The sequence below is a fragment of the Poromitra crassiceps genome (genome assembly GCF_964638095.1).
Source record: "Poromitra crassiceps genome assembly, chromosome: 2".
In the NCBI taxonomy this organism is placed as follows: Eukaryota; Metazoa; Chordata; class Actinopteri; order Beryciformes; family Melamphaidae; genus Poromitra; species Poromitra crassiceps.
Window position 1 is genome coordinate 53534813 of NC_139624.1, and position 19664 is coordinate 53554476.

General features: G+C 42.8%; 1 protein-coding gene across 1 annotated transcript; it reads left to right on the forward strand.

Moving 5' to 3' along the window:
• Positions 1-1107: 1107 nt before the first annotated feature.
• On the forward strand, positions 1108-17872 carry tcp11l2 (t-complex 11, testis-specific-like 2). Its single transcript, XM_083657649.1, has 10 exons — positions 1108-1192; positions 4093-4273; positions 6002-6134; positions 7499-7619; positions 7795-8018; positions 9356-9492; positions 9770-9957; positions 12099-12280; positions 15654-15826; positions 15929-17872. The coding sequence occupies exons 2-10, from the start codon at positions 4105-4107 to the stop codon at positions 16189-16191; spliced, it is 1590 nt and encodes a 529-aa protein (XP_083513775.1). The 5' UTR covers positions 1108-1192; positions 4093-4104; the 3' UTR covers positions 16192-17872.
• Positions 17873-19664: the final 1792 nt, after the last annotated feature.

Below are 19664 nucleotides of genomic sequence, written 5' to 3' on the forward strand. Positions count from 1 at the left end.
GCTGAGGGGGCTCCTCTCTATGCTCTCTTCTTGGCTTTGTAAGGCTTAGTGATGGTAGGAGGAGGGGTCACTAGTTTTGAGGTGTCTGTAGAATGTAATGGCTCTTGTTTGAATGTCCGCTCTGCATGCATTATTTGGGGTTTTCTTTAGACTTTTAGAATGTATTTACAAAATTCAGTGTGTGTGTGTCTCTCTGTCTGTCTCTCTCTCTCTCTCTCTCTCTCTCTCTCTCTCTCTCTCTCAATTCAATTTTCAATTTCAAATAGCTTTTGGCATGAAAAGACAGTGCTTATATTGCCAAAGCAAATACACATATTAACAGTACAACAATAAGGAAATTATAATAATAAATGAATGTACAGTCGAAGATGTATAATGTACAAACAGTCAAAATTTACAATCAAAGATATATGTACGTATAAACTCCCCAAAAAATGGGGCATTCTGACTTAAATCTTACAGTTGTTCAACAGGTAAACAAACAGTAATCGTCAAATAGAAAATACAAATAAAATAAATAAAATAAGAATAAGAATAAAAATGAAATAAAATAAAAATAAACATAAAAATAAAATGAGCTGGTGTGTTTCTCTCTCTCTCTCTCTCTCTCTCTCTCTCTCTCTCTCTCTCTCTCTCTCTCTCACCGGAAAAGAAAACCCTCAGGTCGGAAACACACACACACACACACACACACACACACACACACACACACACACACACACACACACACACACACACACACACACACACACACACACACACACACACACACACACACACACACACACACACACACACACACACACACACACACCACACACTGAGGTCACATCCGTAAACAAAGACGTCCCACGTGTCGTGAAGTGGAGCGGAGCAAACCATTTCAGATAAGTATGGTGTGGTGTAAGCCTTTATGTGTAACTATACTTTATAAATATAATACAAATACATTTACTTTTACACAACAGAATAATTCAATCACGTAGTCTAGTTAAAAACATCACATGTGCTCTCTTACCTGGCCGCTGAACACCCCTCCGTGTGTGGGATGGTTCGTCCTGTTCGCCCTCGGAGCCAGCTGGGGAACAGAGGACCTTTAAACGGAGAGAAGCTCTGAACAGAACGTCGACGGCTTTCCCTCACAATTGAGCTGTTTTTGGTGTCAGTCTCCCGTGACGGAGACTTGAATGAGGTAAAAGACGCCTTTGAGCAGTACCTTTTACCCTTTATATGGTTTAAAGTCAGTCGGTATGGGCTTTAGCTAGGTAACTTTGACGTTATAGCTGAAAGTCAACCTAACTGCCTTGTTGTGGAGCGGAAACATAACCTGACTCCTCGAAGGCTCTAGCTAGTAAACAACGTTATTAAATGTAAAAAAAAAAGAAAAAACAGTTTTCAATTTGCTCCATCAAATGAACGCAAATTGATTCATATTCGACTGTTCAAAAGTAGTCAGCCAATTGGGGAGATTGTAATGTAAATGTTGCCCTATCATATAAACAAACAGTATGCTGACAGTTAATGCACCGACTGCCTACTACTGCATTTGCATTGATTATGCATTTACTAGTTGTACTGTACTTCTTTCTTGCCTGGATTGGTTCAGGCGCATGGTGGCTGTTGTTTTGGTTCTGTAGCTCAGATCACGTGTACCCATCACTGACGTGTTTGTGGATACGTTTTTTTATCCATGTGCACAGCAAATGTAACCAAGGATTTTCCTTGTAGTGATGAGCGACGGTGATCTGCAGCCAATAAGGAGACTCCCTATGTAGCTAGTCCAGCCTCCTGAGCCACTTCTTTGTTTACATTATTTTGATTGCAGGGACATACAGTCCATGGCAGGGACTCATGTAATGATCATTGACCTCTGGGTATTCAGAATTTCTGGGTGTATTTGTTAATGTAAATGACATTCAAAGCATACCGGTATTTTGCCTAGCCAAAGTATATTTAGCACATTCATAAAATGCACATCTCTAAACATATTCACATATTTGTTTGTTTTCATTTTTTGCAGTATAGGTCAGGTGTAATGGTATGTTGCATTGCATGCTGCCTGACATTCAAACTGCTTAAAGAGGTCTTCTCATAACAAAGCAGCAGACGGCAAAGTAGAGCTAATCCTTGGCTTAATGTCCTCATGGATTGCACTGGACCCTTCACGTAGTAGAGAATCGGTGAAAACTGGCCTGCTGCTTGGCTGTGAGCCTGTGACCTAGCTGTCAAGTCTGGCGAATGATCTAATGAATAGGCTTCGGACACAGCATGGGAGCATGCAGGCTATAAGAGGGAAGTCACAGACACCCCCGCCCCTCGTGCTATCTTTAACCCAAAAGAAGGGAGTGTGCATTCATTTTTGGCAGGAGATAACTGAGACCAGGAGCAGGAACACCCAAGGGTCACCCTGCCTGCACTGTGTGTGGGTCAGATGAGGCAGAAGCTTACTGCATTGTAGGCCTTAAACGAATAGTCTTAGGAATAGTTCGACACCCAGAAATGAAAATTCTGTCATCATACATTACTCACCCTCATGCCAGTGGAAACACAGGTGATGCTTGTCCATAATAACAGGTTCCCATTGACTTTAGTACTGAAGTCAATGTGGACCTGTTCTCTCTTGAGTTGTGCTACTGGCAACCTCCCTGGCAAACAGTGTAGGAATTTAGCCAGGGGCAAGGGCAAAAGTGTCCCAAGAAATCTGAGAATGCCCCTAAAAACCATGATCCAGGGGCAAAAAATGCCCTAAGATTTAGCTAATTTTCTTTTCATTCATTTAATTTCATTTCCATTTCCATCTCTAACAGACACTCAGCACCTGCAAGCTGGTTGCAGAAACAGATGAAGAACACAATCACACAAGTTCAAACGGCACTGTTGTTCACACTAAGCTTTAGCAATACACTTCTTTTTAAAGTGCGCCCAACATTTTGTAAATACCCCCTGTTTTTAGACAGTATTAGACAAAAGTACTATTCCTTTTAGGGGGGCTAAACTTTAGGAATTAATTACAATAATCAAGCTATTTTCTGCTGCTGTGATTATTCATCCATGTGTGGTGATCTGTTTCTTATCATTTGTAAGCATATGATTCCATGGAGCCACACTGCTATGAGTTTCCTTATTGAGACATTCCAGCCCAAATATCACTGGTTACCCCTCTAAGTTGACACGGTTCAGATGTCTGGGTCTTCACACAGCAGAATAGGCTGTTGTAACAGCTGGGTTATTGCCCCTCGTTTTCTCTTTTTCTCTTTCCTCGTGACATTACCTTTGTGAGGAAGAGACAACACATGTGACATGGCAGTGAGGTGTAACTGGATCTGTTTGACTGTTGAGAAGCCCACTGTTGTCCCGCGTTGCCCTGGAGACACATTTGATCTCGCCAGCCCAGCAAAACAGTGTCCTTTTTGTCCTTGAGGAATACAGGCTTATGTTTAAACCTAGTTATGGAAATGTGTGTTGTTGTTTTTTTGGCCATGGATTTGCGTAACATTGTTGACTCCATTGCACACATGCACATATTGAGTGGTCAAGAGTTCCTTCCAGTATGATCCCATAGCTCTTTCCTGAGTTTTAAAAGGTGTTGATGCTTGGAGCTGTGAAACAGGCCAACTGTCTCTCCGTTTCCCTGACGACTAGCCCACCAGCTGCTTTATTGAGTGCGTTTGGTATATTTGCTCCACTGTTATCTCCCCTAGCAACAAAAATGATTGCATAGTGAAAAATGTATGCTCTCCCTGTCACTCTCTCACACTCACACACATAACGCTTACACATGGGTAGAGCTAACATCTCAGTGATGAATTGTGATCAGCAATTCTCAGAAAAAAACGAGGTCTTATTCTCATCGTGATTCCTGTTGGAGAAGAGTTGGAGTCTAGACAGCGTGCAACAAAACTTGCTGAACTTGTTTTATAGATTAAACTTAGAAACCACACTTGTTTGCTGTAAAAGTAGCCACACGCCTTTTACTCATCAGCATGAGAGTTGCTGAAGAAGTTCGCTAAATAGAAATTGACTCTGTAGCCTAATTAGCCAAGTGAGTGGTTCAATGAGCTTAAAGTGTTACAACCAACTTCTCATCCACAGCTCTAGCCCAAGATGCCTCTAAATGACGAGCGACCTGCCTCCACATCCAGTGGCGAGGACCAAGGCAGTGATGTGGAGTCGTCATCGGAGCGCTGTGACAGCGTGACATCATCCAGCGACCTGGACTGCTCCCGCGAGAGCTTTACCAGCGACTGCTCCAGCAAGCACAGCACGCCCTCCTGTGAGTTTACCTGTCTGCGTAACCGCACTCCACTGCTTTTGGCTTGTTGTTTTATTTTTAGTGTCAGTCTTTTTTTCCTATCCTGGAGCTCTGCCTGTGTTTATGATGTAATCCAGGAGTTGTTTTACTGGTGCCTTTGCTTTTCATTGTGAACGTTGCTCCCGGAAAATTGTGAAATTCCACACGATTTGGCAAGTAGGCTGTATAGACTCCTAGTTGGTCTCTGCACTCTCTGTAGGCTGTATAGACACCTAGTCGGTCTCTGCACTCTCTGTAGGCTGTATAGACTCCTAGTTGGTCTCTGCACTCTCTGTAGGCTGTATAGACACCTAGTCGGTCTCTGCACTCTCTGTAGGCTGTATAGACTCCTAGTTGGTCTCTGCACTCTCTGTAGGCTGTATAGACACCTAGTCGGTCTCTGCACTCTCTGTAGGCTGTATAGACTCCTAGTTGGTCTCTGCACTCTATGTAGGCTGTATAGACTCCTAGTTGGTCTCTGCACTCTCTGTAGGCTGTATAGACTCATAGTTGGTCTCTGTAGTCTCTGTAGGCTGTATAGACTCCTAGTTGGTCTCTGCACTCTCTGTAGGCTGTATAGACGGTTTTAACTTGACAACAAAAACATTCTAAATTGAACCCCCGCTCACTTCCTGTTGCAGTGTTTGCTATGGACATAAAAGAAAAAAAAACATTCAAGTGCAGGACTGACCATTCCGTGAAAACCGTCTATACAGCTGAGCGGCGAAAACAAAAGTAACGATGTCGAGTGAATATTTCTGCAGTTTGCCGAATGCTGAGAAAAAGGAAGTGCTGTGGGGTTGCGCTCTGGTGAAAACCGTCTATAGACTAATAGTTGGTCTCTGTAGTCTCTGTAGGCTGTATAGACACCTAGTCGGTCTCTGCACTCTCTGTAGGCTGTATAGACTCCTAGTTAGTCTCTGCACTCTCTGTAGGCTGTATAGACTCCTAGTTGGTCTCTGCACTCTCTGTAGGCTGTATAGACTCCTAGTCGGTCTCTGCACTCTCTGTAGGCTGTATAGACTCCTAGTTGGTCTCTGCACTCTCTGTAGGCTGTATAGACTCCTAGTCGGTCTCTGCACTCTCTGTAGGCTGTATAGACTCCTAGTTGGTCTCTGCACTCTCTGTAGGCTGTATAGACTCCTAGTCGGTCTCTGCAGTCTCTGTAGGCTGTATAGACTGCTAGTTGGTCTCTGCACTCTCTGTAGGCTGTATAGACTGCTAGTTGGTCTCTGCACTCTCTGTAGGCTGTATAGACTCATGGTTGGTCTCTGCAGTCTCTGGCTACATATTGAAAAATAATTTGCTGGTACCATTTTTCCTACTATCACTTGTGTTGTTAAGACATCGAAAGATGCAGAAAAGCTTCTCAGTCTCTACTCCCAGCCCAGGGCGTTTTTCTTTGAGGGAAATCAATTGAGTCTGTGTCCTACTTAAATAAAACTGCATGTACAAAATGTGAGACAAATTTGAAAATCATTTATTTAAATGTATAGTAAGGTATGGTTTACTCAATAAAGAAAGGTATTGAAAAAGTAGCATTTTAGAATAGGTATTGGAGCCTGAATTGACTTTGGGAAAAATGTCCAAGCATAGCCAGCCTCGTCACTGTTATCTTGCAACTCCAACAATCCATTTTTCTCCTCCATGGTTTTGTTTGAGCTCTTCTTAATCTGCTAACAATGCTTGCTCACTGTTTATTTCCCACAGCCAGCCCACCCAAAACCTTAACTCTGGACGAGGTCATGACCTCTGCCCGGGACCTGTCCAATCTCAGCCTGGCCCATGAGATCATTGTCGACCGCAACTTCCATCTGGAGCCAGTCAATCTACCTCAGAACAGGTACACGGGCCACGGAGAAAACATCTTACATCTCCAGAGCCAAATAAAAATAACTTAATGTTAGCCAAAGACCATTCAGGATATACAGTATGATTATTTTTTATTTATTTTATTATATATATATATATATATATATATATATATATATATATATATATATATACTTTTCAAAAGAAGAAGAAAGGTAGCATATACGGTAGGTTTGATTAAACTACTGATATGGAAAAAATACATTGGGCTATTGCTATGGCTATGATAAAGCATAGAAAAATCATCTATCTACGAAAATATTTGAAGTGATATCATCCCCCCTCAAAATAAGTTATGCTCAAAGTTAAGTTCCCATATTTAACCAACAACCAACAGTAACATACTCAGTAACACATAATATTATGAGCTAGGGAATTATATGAAGCATGCCATCTGATTAAATATACCTCTTTGGAGAGAAATGAGTCAAGAGAAGAATTCAGTCGGGGGGAGTGAGGAGAGGATAAGGCAGACAGCCCACACCGAAGAGTGCCCTCCAGAATGATTAGCATCTCACAAATGCTGAATAAACTTCACATTGTTATCTATCTATCTTTTATTCTATAAATTTGTCAATGTGGGCTCTGTTTGTTCTCTGTTCTCTGTTTCAGTTTTGTCCCACTGATGATGTCATCAGTGATGTCATAAGGGGGCACACACACACACACACACACACACACAAGGAGGCATTGTGACATCACTGATGATGTCACCAGTGATGTCATAAGACTGATGATGTAATCAGTGATGTCATAAGGGGGCACACACACACACATCCGTGCACATGTAAGCTTAAGGGCAATAACATTTTGTGAGCAACACACATACACACACATGCGTGCGTGCCAATAGGACAGGCGAGGCCACACAGCAGCAAGCCGCAGGCGATGCGTATAGCGATAGCGAGCCCGCACAGCGGCTGAGCCTAGGAATCGACTAGTTTATCAAATGTTCTTTATGCTCAGCACAGAAAATTATTGAATTTTATTGTGATACCATTACTTGGAGGTATTTATTTATTTATTCTGATGATGATGTATGTCGTGAATTTTGGCATCTCTGCACCTAGCATTTTGTGTGCCTTCCCTTTGCCTTCGCTGAGCCTGACTGACAACACCTCTGCCCTGGCTTATGTGTGCCTGAGATGAGCCTGACTGACAACACCTCTGCCCTGGCTTATGTGTGCCTGAGATGAGCCTGACTGACAACACCTCTGCCCTGGCTTATGTGTGCCTGAGATGAGCCTGACTGACAACACCTCTGCCCTGGCTTATGTGTGCCTGAGATGCACACATAAGACAAAAAAACACAACATCCACGATTTTCTTTTTCAGTTTGTGGAAGGCCGTTAGAGAAAATGTGCACAAGGCTTTCTGGGATATCCTGGAGTCTGAGCTGAACGACGACCCGCCTGAGTATCAGCAAGCCATCAGACTACTGCAGGAGATCAGAGAGGTCAGTTCACATGATCTGCTCTTTACAGCTCTATTGATCATTGCAAACAAAAATCAGCCATGCTTCTATTACATTGAATGCACAAAATAGTAGGGACATCTTCCTGATATTAAGTTGCAGGCCCTTTTGCATAATCAACATCTCAATTGTATGAACTTTTTTCTCAATGGGATAGATCTTACTGTCATTCCTTAATCCGGGCGCCAATCGGATGCGGACCCAAATCATGGAGGTGCTGGACATGGACCTGATTTGCCAGCAGGCTGACAATGATGCTGTGGACATCCAGGGGCTCGCCATTTACATCATAAACACCATGGGCAAGATGTGTGCGCCAACTAGAGATGAGGAGGTCAAGAGGCTCCGGGAGAGCACAGACAACATAGTGGCACTGTTCAAGTAAGCCAAGAGGGCCTGGGGTCACTTTAGAGCTCTGTTATTGTCTCGGACACAAGTGACCTACTGTAGAACTTGTACATACTTGTACATTAAGTGAAATACAATTCCAAACTTATGTCAGTCAGAGAGAGTAAATTACGTTTTGGAGGTTTTTTCTACTATATCGTCAAATCACGCTTGTATTTCAGGAAAAGTGTGAAAAGTGTTCATCTCCGTTACAGTGAGGGTAGATGATAGAGGTAGCTCACTTTGTTGAGGTGCGGTTGCATCATTAATGGCAGCACCATGAGCACACTGATGATGAGCAGTCTGGTTTTTGGTGCAGTACAGTGTCTCTCCAACTCTGTATGACATGCCTCTATGATGCATTTGTTCTGCTATTTCCAATCCAGAAAAGATATCTGTCTCTTTCGTAGTCTCTTTCTCTCTCTGAGCGGAGCGCTGCTCAACCTTTCTGTGTGTGAGGAGGGGAGGGGCAGGGCGAGGGCACTCGGACCGGACAGACACACATGCTGCAGGCGAGCAGCACACATACTGTACATACTGTATACACAGCAGTGTGTGCGTCGTCGCAGTGACAGAGAGAGAGAGAGATGGCAGAGACGCCAGAGAGAACGAAACGTTAAGTAACTTCACTACAGTCAATGCAACACATCGTTTGCTTGTAAGCACACGCCCACTCGCTCGCTCTGGACATTGTACCTAGGGGCTTGGGTGTTTTTTTCCCCCTCCTTTTTTTCTCATTTTCCCCCCATTTTCTCCCCAATTGTACTTGGCCAATTTCCCCCTGCTGCCCCGGTCGCTGCTCCACCCTCTGCCGATCTGGGGAGAGCTGTAGACTAGCATCATGCGCAGTTGCCAGCCGCTTCTTTTCACCTGACAGTGGGGAGCTTCACCGGCAAGACGTAGCACGCGGGAGGATCACACTATTCCCACCAGTTCCCTTCCACCCCGAACAGGCGCCCCGACTGACCAGAGGATGCGCTAGTGCAGCAACCAGGTCACATACCCTTAATCTGGCTTCCCACCCACAGACACAGCCTCTATGGACGCACGACCACGCCGGAGGTAACACGGGGCGCAAATCTGCAACCCTCGTGTTGGTAGGCAGGGAATCTACCGCTACACTACCCGGACGCCCGAGGCTTGGGTGGGTAAGATGTGTTTTCGTGGCTGCTCGCTCACAACGGACAATTGTATTCATACACCCCATCTGAGTGATGTCTGGATGTCTTCTGGAGTTCAATGCATGTCTGAAAAGGGCTCGTGTGTGTCCTTATTGAGGAATGGGGAGAAAGGAAAGAATTCACAGTGGCTTTGTTATATCTCCACACTAGGGAGATTTTCCGTGTGCTGGACCTGATGAAGATGGACATGGTCAACTTCACCATCGATAATCTGAGGCCTGCGCTGCACAAGCAGTGTGTTGAATATGAGAGGGCCAAGTTCCAGAGCATCCTGGACAAGACACCCAGTGAGTCACCTTTCTCTCTCTAGCTGTCAGTAATGTCTAAATGTCAGAATAGAATGTTTTGCATACTGTTTTTCTGCTGTTGGATATTCTGTCAAAGGGAAATATTCACAAACTGACTGATGTATGTTGAAGGCTTACTGCTGCTGGAGACAAAAATAATCACTTGATTTGAATTTGTCGAAAGAACAAATAATTTGATGGCCATTCTGTTGAATGTCAGGAAGAGTGCTAAGAACAAAGCACATGTGACCATTATGATGTTGATAAACATCCTCAGGAGCTTTGGACCACACCACCTCCTGGATCAAGGCATCACTGGAGGAGCTGCTGTCGTCCTCGAACTCCACAGACCAGACCAGTGGCCAGGGGAAGGAGCAGCGAGCGCTGCCAGGGCCCTTCCTGGTCCTCAACACTGCCTTCCTCCACATCCTCACCTGGGACTACCAGAGGAGCCCACTGCCTGAGGTGAGAGAGAGAGAGAGAGAGAGAGAGAGAGAGAGAGAGAGAGAGAGAGAGAGAGAGAGAGAGAGAGAGAGAGAGAGAGAGAGAGAGAGAGAGAGAGAGAGAGAGAGAGAGAGAGAGAGAGAGAGAGAGAGAGAGAGAGAGAGAGAGAGAGAGAGAGAGAGGTTATACCCTTGTGGGTGCTCAGTGGTTATACCGCTGTATATACCTTGAAATGTCACACCAAAGTCTCTAAAATGAGAGGTCAATCCTGTTGTCATTTTGCCCATATTGATTATTATTATATATTGCATCATTGTAGTTAATATAAGTAGTAGGCTATTTACATATTTTCATTGTGGGAACTTTATCTTTCAAACACCAAAGGATCTTGGCGTTCTCTTCTAAAAGATTGTCTGGTTATAAATAGCACCTTGGGTCTATTGGCACCTCTCTAAGGAAAGGAGCCATTTCTGGAAATTAGTTCATGGAAGGAGTAAGTTTAAAAAGGCATGGTCATAATCCAGCAAACTGTGACTAAGCCTGCGTTTTTTGCTGCTTTTGGTTTAAGGTGCTGCTGCGCTGGTACAGTAGCAAGTTAGACTCTATTTTAATCTTGCAACAAGGAACACAAAAGCCCAGGGGCCGGTTTTCACAAAGCACCTTAAGTTAAGATTTTCCTTAAAATCCGATTTAAGGTGTCCATAAAATAAAATCGGTTGCACAAAACACCCTTAAATCTTCTCATTAAGGTTAAACATTTTAAAGCAGGACTAAACCCCAAAACACATTTTCTCAGCTTTTAACCAAGCTTTTGGGGTGGTGTGTGAAGAATTCTGGTCAAAACTTCCACATTTGGGACCAAATTTATAATATTCTACAATCTTTATCATTTTCAACAGCATAAGTGCCCTCTATGTCTATGGGTTCTAACCTGCTTTTATTTTTGCCCTCCAAAATGGTACAATCTGACGTCACGGAGTACTCCCCCCTTTCCCACTCATGTGATCATTACTGTAGTTCACGCCAGAGCCATAATAGGAGAGTTGCAACATCTCCATTCACTCCAATGGACCCGTTTTTAGCGCAAGCCCTTTAACAGTGCAATGCATCATGGGTAATCACCTACTGTGGCTAATGTTAGCGGCTAGTTAGTTATGTTACATGGCAGTAAAACGCCACTGAATGACCAAATTGATATAACTTTTAACCATTTCGAGTAACACTGTTTCCATACGGACCACCAGCGTTAGGTTGTTGTTTATAACATGGCTATATTTATAACGTTCTCTATCTATCTCTGATACACTGAAAAAACTGGGAGGATGGGCCATAGCGTCTCTGTCGATGATTTGATTTGACAGTTCTGGGCGTTGGCGTTGGCCAATCTTGGCGTTTTTCGCCCCCATATCGAGTGTGTTCTGGCGCTAAGCGAGTGGGTTCTAGGACAACAAGCCTCTCTGAGGCAAGAGCCAACTACGTTAACGTGGAGCAGTGCCGTAAATACAATATTCCTGGAATGCAAGTTTAACGAACCAGTTACATGTCCTCTGCATTCTACATCAAATGAAGACATTACTGTTTGTTTTATTTTGTATGTTACATACTTATTGGTCAAGGTGGCCATCTTGCCTGCAGAATTTTCAAATCAAGTAGAATACCGTTTTGCCAGAAATCTGAGGGGTTTAGTCCTGCTTTAAGGAAAACGTAAGCACAAGATTTAAGGGTGTTTTGTGCAACCGATTTTATTTTATGGACACCTTAACTCGGACTCTAAGGAAAATCTTAACTTAAGGTGCTTTGTGCAACTGGCTTGTATCAAATTGATAACAAATGTATCGGGCCAACACAGTTATCCCACGAACAGGGCAGAAACACTCTGGAGTGGAGTGGAGCACTAACACATCCTGGCTGCCCATGCCCAAATCTCTCATGCCTAATCACAGTTTGGGTTACTGAGAGAGTAACTCGGTACAAGGTTCTTCACTTTCAAAAGCATTTTTGTAGCTTTCCATCCCCTAATCGTCATTCTAAGAAAAAAAATCCTCTATTCTGACCCTCTAGCTCTATTAACATGGTGTCAAACAGCAGACTCTCTTTTAAAACACATAGAAATATCCATCTGTTGTCAATTGTATTAGCACTAATATTTTTGGGGGGTCTAGACCCTGATGACAGATGAGCAGCGCCTGCAGGAGCTCCAGTGGCAGCTGCAGCAGTATCAGGCAGTAAACCAGGTGCTGCTCATCGTCTACAGCGCCATCGGAGGGCCCATCCAGGGCCTGCCTTCTCTGTCCGACCGCCTGAACAGGATGACCAGTGTGCTGCTGGAAGGGATGCACAGCCAGTAAGTTGACTTTTTTACCCTTATGTTAGAGACAATTCTCCTATTACATGCAACCATTATATAATACAGGAATGGGCAACTTTGATGATAGAGAGGGCCACAAAAACAATCCTCGCTACCAGAGGGCCAGATTGTGACCATGCACTTCCACCAGTAGCCTACTGTAACACCATCACTCCCAATTATAGCTACTAATTGATGAAAAGTACAAGTAATCAAAGTTTATTATACCAACATTTATATTTTTCATATTCAAATTTAGTAATTCTTCCATTCAGATGACACCAGAAACTTTGCTCTAAAAGCGGGCATTAAAACAGCCCGCTACAGCAATTTGATGGGGTACATCCCCCAAATATGTGATATTAATAAGATTAGTAATGTGCAATGTGCATCCTGGATATAGTTTGTTACAATAGCGCTAGCTCAAATGCTAATGTTAAACAGTATTTGGATGGACAATGCTAATGCCATTTGCGCCATGTTCTGGGTTGTACAGTAAAATAAAAACACTGATTTTGGTGGTCTAAACTAACCAAAAACGTCCGCCTTGTGTAAAAAAGAGGGGGGGGGGGATTGACCCAGGGGCCACACTGAGGGAGGTCGGGGGCCGCATGTGGCCCGTGGGCCGCCAGTTGCCTACCCCTGATCTAATAGAATACAGTCAACAATCTGTAGGCACATCTCAATCAGACTCGCACACTATTCAGTATTTTCCCCCTTAAAGCTTTCAGTTATTAATTTAAATACATACACACATAACTTTTTTTATGTGCACATCTCTCCTCAACATTCACACACTTTCAAACCCCCACATATTTCGTCTAACATGACCTTACAGAAAACATCATCTATACTGCTACCTTCATCAGCAATACCACTGTCTCCACACTGTCTCTGACGTTTCATCCCACGAGATCCAATCTCTGTACCACAACCTCAGAATCAGAATCAGAATAACTGTATTGATCCCCGAGGGGAAATTGGGACATGCTACAGTTGCTTGTACTCAGGCATGTAAAAATATCAACATAAGCATCAAACATTATAAGAGACATAGGACCAGGGCTGTAGTGGTGGCTAAACGCACGTAAACGGCGTTTACGTACCTTTTTCAATGCTCTGCAGCGTTTAGGCACCTTTTAAGATCGTTTACTCACATGTTTAAATCGTTTATGCACACTTATTATTGCGCGAGTTTTAACACGTTCGCGTAAACTCCGTTGATGCGGAGACCACGCCACGCACGTCACACACCAAAAGAAAAGAAAAGAGATTACACATGGGCATGGCACTGACCAGGATCTCCGCGAACCGTAGCCTATTTTTGTGGAGCGCTCCGCGGGAAAGGTACACGGCCCCGGTCACGTTGGTGCCTTTATCGAGCTGTGCTTGCCTGCCCCGCTCCCTTCAAACAACGGTGCCATTGTGCCAGTGATGCGCAATGCGCATTTGGAGAGCTGAACATAGGTAAGGTTGGTTAAAAATGTGTGTCCGGAGTGGGGAAAATCATATAGGCTCACCGTTTTACAACTGAAGAGTGAATCACTGGTGTAAGAAACATGATTGATTTCCCTCTGATCAAGTAAAGTTTGTAACATTAGGTGCGTGCGAGTCGACTTGAATAGTCCAGGTGCTACTGTATAAAGCCAATATAATACGACCATGTTGAAAACTATCTAGAAACATACTGGTGTTTGTTGTGCCGAGATCTGTATAAATAAATATTGGCTGACTAAAATTTAGTGGCCAGAGTGGCAGAACCACTTTCCATGTACAGTATGTTGTCTACCTATCCTTGCCCAATGTGTTTGTGGACAGTTTGAATTATATATTGGTATTCAAGAATCACAGATTCAATCTGTCTACATACTTTTAGCTATAAAGCTGAAGCTGACAATCACAGGTACAGTGTGTGTGAGAGAGAGAGCTATATTACTCTTCAAACTGTATATACTGGGTTCATACAAGGTCCTTTAAAGTAGGTTACCTACTGTATAATTTAACTTTTCATACCTGGAGAAATTCAACAAATGTTCATTAAATACATTTTATATTGATTGTTTAGGCCTAATTATTTGTAAAGTCACAACACATTAGAGATGTGTGTAGTTCATTTTGCTCTCAAATGCACCAGGTTGATGAATTTTACTTTAAAATGTAAAAAAAAAAATCTTCCGGGGGAGAATCCCCCCGGACCCCCCTTGAGGGGCAAGGCCCATCCCATAGCCAGCTACTTTTTCTATCTGGCTGGCTACTCAGAAATGTGGGGGAACCCCCTGATATACCTTATAGGGCTATATGATTCAGATTAAGTTGTTCTATATACTCTCATATTTTGTCTTGTATATCGGTCACGGAAGCTTATTTATCCGCCGTTATAACACTGCCGGTGCCGCGTGAGAAAGCTGCCTCGAGTCAAAAGTATAGTTTACCCACTTTTTTTTTACCACTACAGCACTGCATAGGACTGTTCCATACAATGAAATAGAATAAAAATAAAATAGAATACAGTAGAAGTCACATACATGTGCCTTCTCCATCAGTCATTCTCAAGTACCTTTAGTAAAGTGAAATATCTGAGGTACCTACTATTTCCTTATAAACCACAGAGGGAGTATAGTAATAATAGTAGTAGCAGTAGTAATAATACAATAATAGTACTACTAATAATAATAATAATAGTAACAATAATACAACAGTAATAATAATATTATAATAATAACGAGTAAGGTACATCCAGTCAGTAAAGTGACCAGTATCGGTGTGGATTTTTGATTATTGCACAATTTGTGGTAATTTGCAGTTATTGGACATTGAGTTTTATTGCACATCAGGTATACATTATCCAAGTTGGTTTGACTTTTGGACGGCTGGAGTGAGTCCAAGGCTATCTAGTTGACTGTACCATGCCTCTGTATCGGCTTGTCAGCTCTCTGTGCATCATTGTACCTTATAAAACTCTGTAACCACCTCTTTCTCTTAAAAGAAATGTATCCCCGCCCATTGTGCTAGTTGCATCCTTTCCTTTCATGAGACATTAAATCATACTATATTCAAGTAAGCCGAATCTCTGACTCAAGAACTCTTACTTTAAAAATGTAAAATAAAATATATAAAAAATAAAAAAAACTCTTTAATTTATTCTGCAACACCTTAAGTCCACAAATCATATAATGTCAGGTGTAAATTCAGCTGCAGCATGTTTAGACATGATCCGATACGAGACGTGTAAACCATGCACACACACAAACACTTGCAGGCATATACAATGCACGGGTTTACGATATATGTGATGTATTTATGTGCACATTGAACAACCAGAACGCACAACCTGAAGTGGGTGCTCAACTCTCCTCTGAATTACCTGTAGGGACTTTAACCTGGAAGAGGCACTAGAGGACGCCAGTGCTCAGATCTGCTGTGAGCTCAACAAGTCTCTGACAGAGAGGAACTACCCCGCACTGACCCCGGCGGTTCAGGCCACACTCACAGGGCAGATCTGCAGCATCGCCCAGAGGGACGACCCCATCCGCACTCTCGTCGGTAAGACGCTCACCTTTCCTCCGTCCCACTGTCAGCAAGTGCATCCTGTTTGCCATATTCTAACCCAGTTATCTTCCCCTTCCCCTCTTGATTTCTCCATAGAGGAACGTGTACTGCAGTACTTCATGGCACTCCTCTCCGATCCAAAGCCCCAGGCCAAACTTGAACAGGTACCTGCTGGCCTGACTGCCATCAAGCCTGAGCTGGTATCTCTGGGAGCGAAATACATCTCCCTGGTCAACTACAACAAGAGTGTGTACGGACCTTTCTACGCAGACATCCTCAGGAAGCTAATGTTCAGCAACGCCCCGCCAGCACCAAGCCCTCCTCAGGACTCGGCTGAGGACTCTGTCGCTTCCCAATAAAACTTCAGTTTGGGCCGTTTGGAGCCTTTTATGCTACTAGACATACAGTAGCTGAAGTTAAGGAGCCACTCAAATCGATAGGCAGCTTCACCTCAGACAGCATACTGTGATGGTGGCAGTTTTCCCCTACATATAAGTGTTGTAGTTTTCACCACTGCATTTATATTGTGAGAGCGTTGGGGGTGCTGCGGTCTAAGCCACGCATCAGGCAAACCATCACAGTTATGCCGCACTTTCCAGACTAGAAGCTTTATAACACCTTAGTGAGACTCTCATGAACATTCACAGCTTAAAAACTGAAGCCAGCGTTCGGGTGAAGACTCTCCTCCTCATGTAAAGCCTTTTTGTACGCCCCTGCATTGTGCGTCTGTGTTTGCATTGAAGGAGTAGTCAAACTCTGTAATCGTATCATTTTGGATTCTACGTTTCATGTAGGAAAAAATTGCTGAACCTTAATTAAAATGCTACTGTTATCAAGAAAATGTATATACCTATTTCAGACGCTTTATGTGCAAGAGCTTGCAGAGTGCAAGCTTATATATTTATATAGACAAGTAGCATAGTAGCAATTCACATGCTTTACATATATAAGTTATTTATCACTGTTAAAAGTTAATGGAATCAGAACATAGACAAGGAACTAAAGTGTAATTACCATTAGTTCAAACATTGAAGTGCCACCTTTTGAATATGTTAATGCCATTAGCGATAGCCCTTATCCCATAGTATTATGTTTTGTGATTGCTCTCCCTTTAACTGTTTTGGTGGCCAGGGAACTAATCATGTACGTTTAATTATTTTATATAGTTTTTAATCCACAGGTATTGACCAGAAAAAAATGGAAATACCTATTCTGAAAAATAACTGTTGTCTGCATGATTAGTTTTGTGTTTGTTTTGGTTGTTTACTCCTTAAGTAATTTGTTTGGGTTTTTGGAATGTTGTTTATGTACAGTATACTATAAGCTATTCCATACCAGTGGAATAGTTCTTATATTATTTTAGTTGCTGTCTTCATACCTTTTGAGGTACTGTAGTTGTCATTGTATTGCTCTGCAGTCCTAATGTCGACTGTCACATCCTATAAGGAAAAGAAAGGTGCTGAACTCAAAAACCTGTTGCGTCCAAAATTTCTTATGGACCCAAATATGCACAAAGAAAAACATTTATATTGTTTGACAAAAGTTTACATGAATATGTGAGAAATAGTTGTTATTTTCCACTGTAACACAGTTAATACATTAAAATGTAAAAACAATATATATATATTATGCGTTTTATTTTTATTGAATGACAAGCTGTATAAAATCTCTGGATCAATCCATGTTTGATTTTTTTCTTACAAAGATTTGAGATGGTCTGGGGGAAAAATCTGTTCAACTGTCGGTTTGTCATCCATAAATTATATGGAACACAAGATAAATATTTGGGATTGTAATGTGTCAACTACCCTCCTTTACCTACCTTTAACTACACTCTGGCTTTAGCAGTTACTAGATCTGCAGTGCACCCAGATCTGGTATTGGTGCCTTCATTTATTCCAAGAGAAACATCTCTCCCACTGTATTGATGCCTTTGAGTGCTGTGAGAAATATTTGTTTTAAATTTTCATACATGCATTGAGAGGTAGTACATTTGACTAAATGTTTTACAGTAAACCAAACGTAAAAATTTGTAGTCATCCTGTCATGGTATTCCAAGAGCTGTTGCAAAATGACTTGATTAAAATAGTTAATTTTGTTTGTTTAATTTGGAATAAATGTGCCTGACTTTACTTGACAAGTAAGAAGCTTGTAGTGTATTTACTATACTATCTATGGTATTTATCTAGCTTTACCAGGCTAGTATTTACCCCTTTTCCTATATGACAGGACAGCAGCATAATTCCGAAAAAAAGCACTTGAATTCTTGGACTTGGAGAATACGAGCAGTACGTGAAGGCATCTGTCGTGAAGGCATCTGAAGGAACGCATTTCCAGCCTATTTATTTATGTTGATGGTTTCCAGCAACGCCGGAGCGGTACGTTTTATTAATTGTATGTAAGTTTTGCTTCAATAATGCCGCCCACTGTTTAAGTCAAGTGTTTCAGATAACTCAGTTGAAGTTGACAACAATAGCTAAGTGTAAAAACACTGACTCCGAGCAACACTGCTTTGCTGTAGCCAACATAACAACTTTAGCACATTTTAGAACAACTTTATATCTAATGTGTGCGTATTGCCAAACAGGTACATCAAAGGTAGGCTTCCCAGAATGTCCCGGCTGGCTGTAGGCCAGCGGAGCTTAGCACAGGATGAGGACCAGGCAGCCTGCAGTCTTCACCACACATGCCATGATGTTCTCCTCAGCTTCCACCAACAGCCCAGCAGCATCCCAGAGAAGATGGGTAGGACAACAACCTTTCTGTAGAGACTCCTACATACTTAGACCAATAGCCTAGATGTGGATCTTGAAGTTGAACAATGTCTACATTTCTTCCATGTGTAGTGCTAGACTAGTCTGCCTTGAAAATCCCATTTTGACCCTAAATCAAAACACTGCCGTTTGAGATTTTACACCCAAATGAGCTTTTATTAGTAAATGCTGAGTTCTGAAGCAGAAAATGGCCAGAGTCATTAGGCCATTTTGAAAACAAAACCAAATTATATTTTATTCTATTCTAATTCTGTTCTATTTGCCAGCAGAGGAGAGCCAGATGGAGCCTCCTGTGGCTGAAAGGCTCATCAGCTTCCCATCTTCTCTGGGTGACTTCTGTCAGCAGCTCCAACACAGGATCAAGGAGCAGGCAGCCATATACACAGCACAGCAGCTGAGGACGAACAAGCACTGGTGGGTCTGTCTGTCTGTCTGTCTCTCCCTCTCAAACACACTCAAACTCATCCCCTTCTTGTTTGCAACACCCCCCCCCCCTCTCTCAGCTACCTCCCCCTGCTGGACATGCTGCGCCGGCGCACCGTCTTCTCCCAAGAGGTCAACCGCAGCTGACTGGGACTGCACCAGCCTGTGAGTGGAGGGGATCCTGGTCTGTGCTTACACTCAACAGGACTTATGTGGCTAAAGAGGCAGTGTTTCAGGGTTTGATGGAATTTCAACTCTTTTTCCCGGCGGCTGGCAACTGCACATGTGTCGGAGGAAGCATGGTGCTAGTCTATGGCTCTCCCCAGATCGGCAGAGGGTGGAGCAGCGACCGGGGCAGCAGGAGGAAATTGGGGAGAAAATGGGGGGGAATCCATAAAAAACAAACAAACAAACAAACATGCGCATGGGGAAGCTTTGCTATTTTAAGTTAAGGACTGAAAAGGACTTCTATATCCACCTTATTTCTAGCTGCCATGGGGCCTTATCGGTGCTTCTTCCGGTGTAACCCCACCCCGTAAACTTTGTCTCACATCAACTCGATTGTACAAGTTTTGGTTTTAAATTATTAAAAACAAACAAACAAAAAACAAAACAAAGATACAAAAAAGATACAA